Here is a 14,564-nt window from a genome sequence, read left to right as displayed (position 1 = left end):
AGGTTTAGGGTGCGGGGAGGGGGAGGTTAGGTTTAGGCACTAGGGGAGAGGTTAGGGTTATGCATTGGGGAAGGAAGATTAGGGTAAGTGGTAAGGGTTAGACTTACCGTGTGCCTTACGGGGTGTCAGGATTCTGACTGTCGGGATGCCGCTGTCGGTATTCTGACCAGCGGCATCCTGACCGCCGGGATCTCATACCCAACCCTATTGAACTGGTTGAGTATTAAATCCCGGCAGTTGGGATGCCTGCTGTCAAAATGCTGACAGCGGCATCCCGATGATGGGAATCCCGACAAGGGTCGGGTAAGTATGTTAACCCTAACAGCTAAGGGCACTCCAGCTTACCTATGATTGGAATGCCGTCTGTCGGGATTCCGAAGTCGGTCTGTGGGCTGCGTCAGGATTTAGCCACCTATGTTAAATCCCGGGTCGGGATTCCGATGCCGGGATTTCAACAGATGGAATTCTGGGCCTGATTCAGAGCCGCTCGTAAGCGGCCGCTCGTTCGTTCTGACCGATGTTCGCACATCTGCGCATGCGTACGGATTGTAATACGCATGCGCGAACCAGTCAGTGCGGCCAAAAATCGTTTGTTCGCTATATAGCGAATGCCTGCTACTTTGAGTGACAGAAGGAGGCGTATGTGGGTGGTAACAGGGGAAGGTGCTTGAAAACGGGGAGAGGAGAACAGAACGCAGGCGTGCTTAAAGGTCAAAACGGACGTTTTAAGGGAGTGCATAATTAATCCAGTAGCGTCATTGACCACGTCACTTGTTTTTTTTTAACTCAGAACTGCTCGCAAAATAGCGGTTGAAAAACCAACCACAAGAATAGCGAGCAGTTCATACGCTGTACGATGTACTCGATTAATGTAATAAATAGCGGACATGACGTATGGTGCGAGCGGCAAGGGGGCATTTTTTTCAAACTTACAACCGCAAGTTTTGCTCGCTCGTTCAGACTTAGAGGCATGAACAGACCGCAAAGTGCGAACGATTCATTTGAATAGCCACCCCTTTTTATAAAACGAACGACCGCAAATAGCAAGCGGCTCTGAATCAGGCCCTCTGTCCATATGTATTTTAACTATATCCCTTTACAACAAGTCTGACCAGCCGCAAAAACTGCAAGTCTCCACGCATGCAGAGAGCTTTCATGCAGCTAATTTATGCACGCCCATAAAACGCCGTTCAAACAGACAGATGCCTGCGTTTTGCTGACTACTCCCAAACGCTGACAGCCTGTCACTCACTTTACAATGGATTCATCTGCGCGTCCATAATCGCAATGCGATCTCTGCGCACGCACAGTGCAGCTTATACTCATGCCTGATAGCAGTTGCTCGATCTGCATCTGTAATCGCCATTGTGTACGCTGCTGAATCAGGTCCCCAGTTCACTAATGCAGGCCTGATTCAGATATGTACGCTAATCCAAACACAGCTGCGATCCCACATGCATCTGCTGTGCGAAAATAAGCAAATGTCACAGATGCTGGTATACGTATTGAGACGCCTACCAGGACAATTGCAAATCCAAGCAACTGCGTACACATATGAAGCTGCCATTACAGATCATTCGATTATCTGCCATCTGAGTAGCCCTATGGTCGCCAAGAAAGGCAGCCCAAACTGAGATGTTGGAACCACTTTATCTGCGTACAGTTGCGACATGTCTGAGTTTTTACAGCCACTACCTGTAACCACGACCCAAATGGTCCCTGAATATCAACTACTTTGCAAAGAAATCCTCACTGCATGAGGCATCGCTAAGGTACCTTGGCACGTGCGCAGTGCGACTGTGACGCATATGCAGTCGACCGATAATCACTCCATAAATAACAGTAAATCAATAAGGCCCATACAGTACTTAGGATGGAATACATACGAGATGCCGACGGTCAGAAAACGGTTTAACTCTCCCCCTCTCCCTGTCCTAACCCTAACTCTCCCTCCCCGGGGCCTGAACCTAACCTCCACCCCTAGTGCCTAAACCTAACCTCCTCTTCCCCCCAGCTTAAACATAGCCCTCTGCCCTAAGTGCGTAACCTTAACCCCTAACCCTCCTTCTAACCCCAGTACTTACCTTCGGGATCCAGGCGGTCGGGAAGCCGGCACCAGTATTCTGACTTGTGTCAGAATTCAGCCGTCTGAATTCTGACCGCTGGAATCCCAGCGGTCGGGATATTGACTGCATCCTCTTAGGATTAGTATATTTTTATTGCACAGGAATTGGTATAAATTTGTACATTAAGACACATATTTTAAGAAGAGTTGCTTGGCACAGCAAAGTCTGTGGTGTGCCAAATGGGGCTATTTGACTCAATATGAGGATAGGTGTATGCGGACACATTTGTACAGGGTGGCATACTCTTGCTTCATACATGGTACTTTTTTCCTAGCTATAGAGGTATTATACCCCAAAATATCATACATTGCGCTGGATGGGTATGAAAATTGAATGACGTATTAGGTATATTTTCTGAAGTATTGCAAAAATGGACTTACGGACCTCTTATAAAGTCCCTTACATGCACATGAGCTCATGTCTCCGGGTGAGAAGGTATCATTTCTGCCCATGTGCTTTATTTTGTGTGGATACTTTACATTGTTTTATTCATGTCATATTTACACAGTCTTGGAATTTCCAAGAGACTTTAAAATTTGGGGGAGTCTCCGACTTGTCTGGTGCTTTATGGGCGAAGTGGGAGGGGGCAAGGGTCCTGATGATCCAATTTACTATGAATTAGGTCATCATGGCCTCACCTCCAGCAAAATTCTGTCAAAAACAACGTCAATACATCACCGGGAGGGGCCGTGATGATGCAATTTGCTATGTCACGCTACCAACCTGCCCACCTGGACCTCTCTCTCCCAAAGAGGAACTTGCCAATGTCGGCAAGTATGATTTATGTTATATTAAATTACGATGGAACCAATTAGCACTTTTAATTCTTTATTTATTTATTCATTTTTAGCAAGGATTTACTATTTATAGGTCCAAATAAGAAACGGGAACCATTACTACCTTCTGAGGTAAAACTGGCAATCTTGGTTGAAGAGAAGTTCAAAAACAAGTGGCAGCCTGCAGAGGCTGGAAATGGAAATGTCAGATAATATTGCTAACCATTAAAAAAAAACGTGGGAGTTATTCATATAATGTGGGAGTTGATGGCATAAGGTGTGGCTATTTAATATGGGTCTAAATTCTATTAAATGTGGATGGTATTAATATAATGTGGGAATGATCAGGTCTATTAATATTTTTTAGGAGCTAGTAATGCAATGTCAGTCTTTGTATTAAAAGTGGGATATAAAAAAATTAACTATGGACTAGTTAAAAGAAAGGAGGCCTATTTATTAAAGTGGGAGTTATTACTTAATATCGGACTAGTTTGGGGGAGGGAAGCCTTGAGTGTTGACCCTAGGACATTCTATATATTTACTACCCATCTGTTTTTCAGACAACATCCAGGATCTACCCACGCAACAACAGATCTTAAGAAGCCAGAAGCAGCATGTAGTCAAGGCTAAAAGAACAGGTAGGTGAGAGCAGTTCTGTCTGTAAACTGATTCACTTGCACTCTACACAAAGTTCCTCCCACACAGAGTAGCAGAGGTGGGAGCTGCTATGTAGACTCTGACAGACACTGCGACAGTATGGAACCTTGGATGAGGGCTTGATTGCACATGACACAAGGGGAATCTGTGTGCATTAGTAGTGCTTAGCTTTTCCAACAAACATGACCTGCAGTCTGGCTTCCTTGTTTTAATTGCAGGAGTGAAGAATGGAGAGAAAGATTTGGGACAAAAAGAGAATGGGGAGAGCATATGACATTCATGTCCTCACCAGTCTCCTCTTGTCACTTATGTTCCCTCTCCATTCTCTCCTTACCATACCTGGGTAACCTAAGCACTACTGCACACAAGTCAACTAAAATCAATAGATGTACTAAATAACGTAAATATTGAAAAATTTTTGTAAAAATTTACTGTCTCAGTGAAATACTGTGAAGCGTAATACATTCAAAATAATATTTATGCATTAGTTTATATTTCACTCGCTGTAACATTATATCAAATAAACTTTATATAAATGAGCCAGTTCAGTGGCTATGAGAGTCAATTGGAAAACTAAATAAAGTATATATCAGTTAATATATTTGAATGAGCACTTTTATTTGTTAGCATTCTGTGCTAAAATGAAGGCAGACAGTTGTCATGTAAAGATCACAGAGATGATCATGTTAGAGAGCTGAGTATCTGAAAATAGATAGTGCAGGAAAATAACATATTACGCCTTCAGAAACAGGGTGTAGTGTTTCCTGCCACAACGTTCTCACCAACGGTCTGAAATGTCCTGGCACAGCTGGAACAGTAGGTCTTAAGCAAATACTATAATGACACAGTACAGCAACAGCAATCTATAGAATCTATAGACTCTGAACTTCAGAGGACACAGTCAGGTCATCGACAGAACATTTCCCTTGTAAATGCCTCCAAGCCCAACAGGCTTGTTCTAGGCCAATAGCTACAATTACAGTAACAGTGCTACATATATGCATCCAAAAAGATGAATATACACAAAATGAAAGCTGAACCTCTATCAGATTAATGCGTTAAACCTTGGAGAGAGATAAAGAGACATAAATTGGATGGAGAAAAAGTACCAACCTATCAGCTCTGAACTGTCATTTTTCAAACACAGACTGATTGGTTGGTACTTCATCTCCATACACTTTATCTCTCTGCAAGGCTTAATACATAGATCCTTAATTGTACAATTTAATGATTACCTGCAATATGGAGGAAAGTTCATGTACTGCAAAACATTCATTTGGCAAGATGTGTACAAGTATAATTCTGTAACAAAAGCTTTTATTACTAGACCTTGAAAGACCTCCTGTGGCTTTCATATAGTATTGCAGGGTCCTCTACATAGTTTTTATTTAGTATTTTAGTTAGGCCATAAGCCTTATGGGGATGCAGTTAATATTCCCACAACCGGGATGCCGACTGCCGAAATCTCGGCCACGAGATGCTAATCACCAAGACCGGAACCGGAATCCCAACATGACTGGGGATCCCAATCGTAAGGACACTGAGGCAACGCAAGTTTCAGCTGTGGGTCTTAGAGTTAGCAGCCTGCCCTGCATGGTGGGAATGCTGGCCATGCCACAGAAAAGCAGGGGGCAGCCAAACAGAGGAGCAGCAGCAGGTAAGTGTTGGCGGGTAGGACGGACGGACGCGGACAGACACTGGGGCTGAGGGCTGGTGACTTGGGACTTATGCTGTGGGCTGGGACTGGTGGCTGGGGCTTGATTCTGAGCACTGGGGCTGGGGAGTGGGGACTGATGCTGGGGATGGTGGCTGAGGACTGGAGCTGGTGGCTTGGGACTCATGCTGTGGGCTGGGACTGGTGGCTGGGGACTTATGCTGTTGGCTGGGGCTTGATTCTGAGAACTGGGGCTGGTGGCTGGGGAGTGGAGACTGATGCTGAGGACTGGGGCTGGTGGCTTGGGACTCATGCTGTGGGCTGGGACTGGTGGCTGGGGACTTATGCTGGGGCTTGATTCTGAGAACCGGTGGCTGGGGAGTGGGGACTGATGCTGAGGGCTGGTGGCTGGGTACTGATGCTGAGGACTGGGGCTGAGAGACACGCACTAGGGCAGAGAGGGAATGAGTCTGAGAGACACACTGTGTCCTGGGGGAATGGGGCAGAGAGACACGCACTGGGGCAGTGAGATGTGCACTGGGATGGAGAGGTGCAGTGGGGGTGCACAGGGATGGAGAGGTGCAGTAGGGCTTGGAGAGAAGTAGGGGGTCCTGGGGATGGAGATACAAGAGGGCCTGGTTATGGAGAGACATGAAGGCCTGGAGATGAAGAGACACAGGGAGCCTGGAGAACCACAGGGATCCTGGAAAGCCACAGGGGTACCTGGGGATGGAGAGATGTAGGGGGTCTGGAGTAATACAGGGAGGCCTGGAGAGACACAGAAATTGTTTGATCAGGGAAATTCACATTTTGCCCTGCACAAAGCATTCTGTTACTATATATTAACTGGTTATGATGATGACATTGGTTAAGTTTCTATGTAAACAGATATCTTCTAGTCAATGTGATCTTCTACATGAATAGTGAATACCGGTTGAAGGCTCTGCCCAGTGAGGCTCAAACTCCTCAGAGGTTCCCCGTTGCAGAGAAACCACCATATAGGTTAGAAAAGACTTTCAAACTGACTGGCCTGTACCTAGTGCAGAGGGATGGGGTCCCCCAAAAAGAGTGCTTCATTGACCCTGCTCCCCTCAGTGGCTTGCAAAAGCCCCTCCAGGCCCTAAGAGGAGGGAGTATTCTGCCCTCCTCCACAGACCCCACCCTCTCAACATACCCACCTCCATTAGGGCTGCTTCCATAAATTTCCCGGGCTGGTTTTCCACCCCAATCCACCCCTGTTTGTGCCTAACTCTAAACCCTCCAGTGGTGCCTAATCCTCCCCCCTAGGGCTGCCTAACCCGCTAAGGGTGCCCTGGACTTACCTCATTAGGGCTGGCGTCCTTCGGCGTTCCAGAGTTGGGATTAAGGAGGCGTTGGTGTTTTGGTGGAGTCCTCCGTTCTTCTTTATCCATACTACTTCTCTTGGAAAACTAACAAGCTCCTTTGTATTTCAGTTTACTTCTATGTAAATGCCAAACAAATGTACCTATACTCTCCAGAACTTTGATTACCCGTGTTGGCCCTCATTACTAAATGTCTTTCTACTATTTCATCTTTTGATGTCCTCTTGCCACCTCAAAACCAATCTTTGTAAAAATGTTCCTATTATCCTTTTCACCATTAAATATACTGTACTACTAACAGCTCAATTTCTTTTGACAACACAACATAAAACCCTATGCTCAAACTCACTACTTTCATTCAATTCTTTGCTGTAGCTAAGAAACATCTCCAGAATATGCGGATATTTCACACAAGTTATCAGGGCCGTAGCTAGGGTAGTGCGGCCGGTGCCATGGCACAGGGCACCACAGGTCAGGGGGCGCTGTTTGGGCCTGTCAAATCTCTGTTTATTATCATTCTCACTTGTAGCTTCCTCTTACTTCATCCCCAGCATCATCTGGCCTCCCCTATCTCTTCCCTGGCCCTTCCCCATGAGGCCATTCCCCTTTTTTGGGTGTATTATGTCCCTTTGAAAAATGAGGGGGGCGCCAATGCTCTTTCTGGCACAGGGCACCAAAAAGTCTAGTTACGGCTCTGCAAGTTATACATATATACATATACATATATACATAGTCCCTCACATTATCTATTAGCCACATGCGCACATCAGACTGTCACTCTGCAAGCTATTTTGAATGCTCCAGCATGCCTTGCAGCCAAATGATCTAGCATACTGTGGCTTGTATCTTTACAACAGCAGGAGAGCCAGAGGCTGCCTACCTCTGCCCACTATACAACATCTTATATTAATTTGTAACCTCCCCCCCCAGAAAATAATCCTCCTACGGTCATGGAACTATTCTGTACAGTAATTAATATATACTATATATCTATACTATTTTATAGAAGTACTGTATATATAATCCAGATACTACACAATTTGTATTAGTCTGTAAAAAGAAGAATTTATTCCCAAATGTAATTTGGGGCTTAGGTAATAGAATTAGGTACCTTGAGATCATCTAGGTTGAAGTCTGAGCACATATTAGACACTGTATGTCCTATGTCTATATCCTGTAGAATCCGCACTGCTCTGACACACTCATTTGCTCTTTGATGGACCTAGAGCAGAATTGTAAATGGTTGTAGATGAATTAGCAGAGCTTTCAGAGTACATTTAGTTATGTTCTAGGCACACAAAAAATCATCAGGGCAAATGATATCACAAAAAGGTAACAAATGTTTTACCAAACACAAGTTGTTGAAATTATGTACTGATATATTTAAACAAATTTAATACATTTTATGAAAGCAGATAAGGGAAAATCATGCATATATGTTCTATGTTCTTAACAGCACAGCAAAATCACCATAAAGACAGTTTAATCAATGTACTGTAGGTAAAGAAGACATGCACAATATTCAATGAATGAAACTTAAATCTTTAGTGAATGAGTTAGGGTATTAGAAGGGCAAACAGTCTTTTATTCACAAGAATTACACAGAATATCTTCAGAAGGAAATATGGAAATGTGTGGATGACCACTTTACCCTTGTAGAAGATGGAGATAAGAGACACAAAGGTGAGCATGGTCACTTCTGAATCCCTTAGAGCAGGTGGTTACTTTCCAACAGGGCCGTAGCTAGGGTAGTGCGGCTGGTGCCATGGCACAGGGCATCACAGGTCAGGGGGCGCAGTTTGGGCCTGTCAAAGTCTGTTTATTATCATTCTTGCTAGTAGCTTCCTCTTATTTCATCCCCAGCATCTCCTGGCCTGTTCTATCTCTTCCCTGGCCCTTCCCCATGAAGCCATGGCCCTTTTTTGGATGCATTATGTCCCTTTGAAAAATGAGAGGGGTGCTAATGCTCTTTCTGGCACAGGGCACCAAAAAATCTAGTTACGGCTCTGCTTTCCAAGAATGATGAGCAAGTGCAATATGCCTTAAAGATCCAAAGGTCTATAAGGGCTTCAGGACTAAGGAGACTATGTACTAAGCCTTGGAGAGAGATAAAGGGGACGGAGATAAAGTACCAACCAATCAGCTCCTGTCACTTTACAGGTTGTATTTGAAAAATGTCAGTTAGTAGAATTAGTAGCTGATTGGTTGGTACTTTATCTCCGTCCCCTTTATCTCTCTCCAAGGCTTAATACCCTTATGGGCCTGATTCAGAGATGGATTCAGTTCCAAAATTCTTGTAGTTGAGCGATGTTTTGCTACTGCGCACATGCAAAAAGGCCTGAAAACTCTTATTGCGCACACACAAACTAATGTGAATCACTAATACTTGAGAAGGGGTTTGCGATCTCTGGGCCACAATTCAGACCCGCTCGTGAGCGCTATGTGCTCGCGAGCGGGTCGATGTTTGGCCACTGCGCATTCGCACGCCGGCTCCGACTTGCGCATGCGCGAGACCCGGCTAGCGACGGGCGCTCCGTCGCTCCGGGTCTCGCACCAAAAGGGGGTGGCTGCTGATTTTGATCGACAGCTCGCACCGTTTTGGAGGCATGGCGTGGGGGTGGCTTCACAAACGGAGGCGTTCCTATGCGAACGCCTGCCGTTTGTGGGCGGCCCAACTGACATCACCAGTGACGTCAGTGGGAGAGCTTCCGGCTATGTTAGAGCCAGAAGTGTCCGGCTCTGAATCAGGGCCACTGTGCATTCCAGGGTGGAGACTGAGAGGTGACCTAAAGTGATCGCAAATAGGGACGGTTCATGGGCGTGTTATAGGAATGTCCCAAAGGTGTCTGAGAACGCTGCTCCATTCCTAACCACAAATCCAATGCTTCAGAGGCCATGTTTATTTGGATTAGAGGAGATCCTAGGCTACCGCAAATGTCGATGGTAAGACCAGTGTTGCGACAATGATTGTGTGTTACGATCTGCATCGCAAATGCACAGACTATGCAGCCTGATACTGGGTATCTCACCGCTTATGTACTCCATCACACTGTCCTGCACAAAAGGAAAGCTGCGATTAGCATTTGCATATTCCCACAACCGCTATTACGACAGAGGCTTTGGCGCGGCTGCATTACCACTCAGGCCCCAAGTTTAGACCCCAGGGAGGAACAAGTTGGCAGAACATAGAGTTACAAAAAACCACCTCATGACCCTTGGGTCTAAGACCACGTCAAGACTATCTTGCAAATACTGTACACTAGAAGGCGAGAAAGCTTGAAGCTATTAGATTTCTACTGTTAGAGAATGCACCAATAGATATTGGTGATCCAGACTTGTGGTACAGTCTGGATGACACTGGTTTTCAGGTGTGCAAGATTTTCTGAATCATTCTAAAAAAATATTTTCTGTAGCAAAATTAAGGTCCTAATAGCCATGCTGATCCAGAGAATAGACTGGGTTTTGGTGAAGGAAAGATTCTAAGAATAGCAGATCTGTACCTCCCATGGTCCTGGGTCAGTATTGAGACAACCATCTGCAGCCATCAAAATCACAGGTAACCCATTTGCCTTGATCTTCTGCATCACTCTAACATATACAGTAATTAGTAGGAAGTGGTTTGAGACAACAGAGCAATCTATTGCCTCCAACTAGCTCATGGTCTGTTCTGCCTCTGCTAGTTTAGTGCCACCCACATGTGTTACCATGGTAATGTTGTTGGACTGACTTGATCTCCTTTAACTCTCATAAGGCAAGTCCCTGAAGGCCAAAAATATAGCTTAACTCTAAAAAGTTAATAGCCAAGTGTGCTTATTGAGGTGACCATAGTTCATGAATACATACATTTTGGATGAATCTCAATTCTCTCTGGAAAATTTACATTGGTCCCCTCTTAGGAAGGCGATGAGTTTCTAACCACCAGATGGAGAGATCACTTTCTGATAGGAGATAGCACCAGAGTCTGAGACAGTTGGTGAGAAGATACAAATATTCATATGACTCCCCTAGATGGCCTAAATGGAATAGCCTCTACAGTGCAGACAGTAATTCAAATTATCCTCATGAAAAGTTAAACAGAGACCAAGGACTACACCAGGAGGGAACTGACTAGACCCTGGAAAGCCTGAATCATGATGAGTGGAAGAAAAATAAGAGAGGACTTGGAATTTTCCAAATGTGCTGCTTCAGGTCTGGAAGGAACTATAATTAGCAGATTTGTTGAGGTAACAAAGAATAATGATCCCTAATCAAGGAAGAAGAGTTGCCAGAGCAGCCAACACCGGTATCTGAATGGTAAGTCTACACTAAAATGGTAGACAGTCAATAGGTCGACACCAGAACGTTGACAGGGTTGTCAACAGTGACTTAAGTTTACAGGGTAAAAGGTCGACATTCAAATGGATGACACATAAAAAGTCAACACACTTTTCATGATTTTTAGGGTTAGGGGTTAGGTTTAGGGTTAAGCTAGGCAGAGCCCAGCTGGGTTCTGTTAAGGATTCTAACTGGAATGGCTAGCAATCATTGACCGTCTGAGTGTTGGAGGCAGGCCAGTAGTTTACCATTACTGCTGGTACTTACACTGTAGTTCCTTTGTATCTGGCATTGCAGATGGCAGAAAGAGAAAAGTCTGCCTACAACTGACACAGGATGCAGAGGTGATCATTGAGGAAGTGATATTATGGGACTTTAGCAAATGAAAGTTCAGAGCCAGGTAACCTGTGATAATCTGTCACATGAATAATGTCATGGGGCTTGCTGGAGATGAAAGATGCACTCCCAGCAATCCATTCTTGACCACAAACAGCAGAAGACAATGCTGGTTACTGAAAAAAATGTGTGGCAAAAATTGCCATTGAGCATGAGCACTAAGCACACCTTACCCCATTGTGCACTACATAGAGCGTCAGAGAGAGAGCATAACATCTGATCAGCATAACAAAATCACTGACTGTGAAGCCCAAATAAATTATCTTCCAACAATACAGTATTCTATTCCAAGAAAGAAGTGAGATGCAGTTCCAATCGTGCTCTAGTTTAAGAAAGTGTAATCAGCTGTGTAGAAAATAAAATGATACAAAACAATACTGAGATTAGGCTTTGACTCTCCTAACAAGAGGGATTAAGGGGTCTATTTACTAAGCCTTGGATGGAGATAATATGAACAGAGATAAAGTACCAGCCAATCAGCTCCTAACTGCCTTGTCACACGCTGTGTGTAAAAAATGACAGTTAGGAGCTGGTTGGCTGGTACTTTATCTCTGTTCACTTTATCTCCATCCAAAGTTTAGTAAATAGGCCCCTAAATGGGCTAGGAGGAGCCTGAACTTTTCTAGGTATAGGACCTTAGTGGCAAATGCAGGATGTCTAGAGAGAGTTTTTCAAATGCATGATTTTAGTGAGTGTGGCCAGTCCATGAAGTGGGCGTAATTATTACTTATCCAGCTTTAATACTGCTCAGCCTTATGCATTGTCCCTGACCTTCCTTGTAACTACAAAAATGCAGCAAATCTGTTAACTAATTAAAGGGGGCTTACCATACTGCAGATTACATACAACTATCTCTCTCCAGCATCTTTATCTCAGTCACTTCAATACATAACCTCACCTGCTGAGCCACCATCTTCACTCCTCTACTCACTTAGTAGGGACTGAGGGCCTGATTCTGAGCCGGACGCTATTTGCGGACGCTCGTTCTAAAAAAGGGTCCGGAAATTTAAATTGAGTGCTCGCTCTTTGCGGTGTGTTGACACCTCTATGTCTGACAGAGTATTCGAAAAATGCACTCGCTATTTTGTAAAGACGCCCCTTTGCCGTTCGCATCACACGTCATCTCCGGTATTTATTAGATTAATCGGGAACATCGAAAGGCATCTGAACTGCGCGCAGTGGTTGTGGTAGGATTTTCTTACCGCTATCACTGCGAGCAGTTCAGGCTAAAAGACAACAAAGTGACGTGGTCGATGACGCTCCTTTACTAATTATGCACTCCCATTAAACGCCCTTTTGACCGTTAGGCACGCCTGCGTTCGGATCTCTACTCCCCCGTTTTCAAGCACCTTCCCCTGTTACCACCCACAAACGGTACATTCTGTCAATCAAATTAGCAGCCCCTCGCTGTTTTACGAGCGCACGATCTCCAACCGCAATGACTGGTTTGCGCATGCGCATTACGACCCATACGCATGCGCAGTTGTGCGAACATCACTCAGAGTGAACGAGCGGCCGCTTATGAGCGGCTCTGAATCAGGCCCTGAGCTCAATGTTTTGCACAGACACTTCATTATCCACTAATAGACAATCTGTTTTGTCTGTGGTTCTGAATCACAACATTTAACTGGGTGGACAGGGTATGTAGATGACAGATTATGGCGGTCCATGTACACTGTTTGGAAGTGGTTTAGTAGCTAATTCAATGTCTGGGGAAAGATTACTAATAATACAGAGAGTTGGCATAGCACAAGAGTCTGCTGTACCTGATAGTTTCGGAGATAAAACACTTTCATTCCTGCTTCCAATTTTTTAAATGGGATCCAGACCTCCTTCGGGGGTATGCCAGCCTCTCCTGAGGGTACTTCTGAAAAATGGTACGTAGCACAGGCTGAGCCATCCCTATGATATGATCATAATATACATGGTACAGACCCCTCTTTCAGAAATTAAATATCATATTAAAGCATATCTAAAATTCAGCCTAATCTTCATGATAGTTGAACCTTTTATGAGAGGGGTTGGGTACGGAATGCCAGCACTCAGGATCCTGGTGGTCAGCATCCCGACGTCAGCATCCCAATAGGGTTGAAATACCAACAACAGCCGGTAAGTACCCTAACTAATTACCCTAGTCCCTAACCCTCCCCCACTACTAGTGCCTAACCGTAACCCTTTCCCTATTGCCTAACCCTAAACCTCCCCCTAGCCTTATTACTTACCGTTGGGATGCCAGCGCCGGGGTTCTGATACCTGTAGGTGTCGGGATTCCGGCACCAACATTCTAAGCGCCGGCATCCTGACTGTTGGGATATTGACTGTATACTTACTACAAATAGCTATAAATTGTCTGATGTAGTATGACTGTTCTGGACAAGCAATACAATTACTGAAAACAAGACCTTCTCTAAGTAAGACTTTATTATCATTTTAAGTGAAAAGAAAGAGGAAGATGTGAAAATATGTCTGTCACTGAATTGGAAGCTACATGGAACCTTTGATGGATGTCTTATGTTAAAGTATAGGACACTTGGATGGCTGTTAGAACCCACTAAAGATGGAATTGTAAAAGCCTGCAGTGTTTATTCATCTCCATGACAATACAAATGTTATACTTAATTATTTTGCACAGGAAATAAAAGTTTAGCTACTGTTTAGCCCTCCTATCAGGCTGGTGCTCCTACTTAATACAGTCCGTATCGGTAAACTATGATCTGTGTACTCTGTTTGTCACACCACAATGCAGAATGTTATGTAGAATGCATGACAGAAATAGGAGTGTGGTTTCCAATTTTGTATATAAAAGTCCACATAGGCAGTTTGTGTGTGTGTGTAAGTTTACCAAGCAGTAATTGGACAGTTACTCATCCAGTAGAGTAACTTCAGGGAATGTAGATAGTTAGTCCTCTCAGGATCATCCACTATTAATAGGGAAGTTTAAGATGATACTATTAAATAGTACAAGGTTGTTAGGATTTGTAAGAGATTATCCTAATCTCCCTGTAAATATGTCCAGCTATTGATGATTCTTTTAGTGATCAAATCCAGCCTAAATATGTTTATAATGTGAACAGTTAAGTTGTCGAGAGACATGTTGAGTTTTTTAGCAAGTTTTTAATTGCCGATGTACCTGTCTTTTCCATAGTGCAGGGATGGGGAACCTTATTTCTGCTGAGGGCCATTTTGATATATATAACATTATTTGCGGGCCCGATGCTGGCCACGTCCCCTCTGTGTGACATAACACTGCGGCGGGGCCACAATCGCCGGTGATTACAGCAATGCCTGGAGCATCCTG

The 14,564-nt window shown here is 44.4% G+C and overlaps 1 protein-coding gene across 1 annotated transcript in view; it reads right to left on the bottom strand.

Moving 5' to 3' along the window:
* Positions 1-14,564, bottom strand: part of LOC148511566 (platelet-activating factor acetylhydrolase 2, cytoplasmic-like) — a 54,835-nt gene that overhangs the window by 21,163 nt on the left and 19,108 nt on the right. Inside the window, exons 5-6 of the mRNA XM_088442153.1 lie at positions 13,033-13,168; positions 7,668-7,778 (exon numbers count right to left, since the gene is read on the bottom strand). Of these exons, the coding sequence (XP_088298279.1) occupies positions 7,668-7,778; positions 13,033-13,168 (247 nt within the window). The remainder of the gene's footprint in view (positions 1-7,667; positions 7,779-13,032; positions 13,169-14,564) is intronic.

The sequence above is a fragment of the Taudactylus pleione genome, unplaced genomic scaffold (genome assembly GCF_031769625.1).
Source record: "Taudactylus pleione unplaced genomic scaffold, aTauple2 ptg000305l, whole genome shotgun sequence".
Classification (NCBI taxonomy): domain Eukaryota; kingdom Metazoa; phylum Chordata; class Amphibia; order Anura; family Myobatrachidae; genus Taudactylus; species Taudactylus pleione.
The sequence above is the reverse complement of the archived record's forward strand: the minus strand, read 5'-3'. Positions and strand labels throughout refer to the sequence as shown.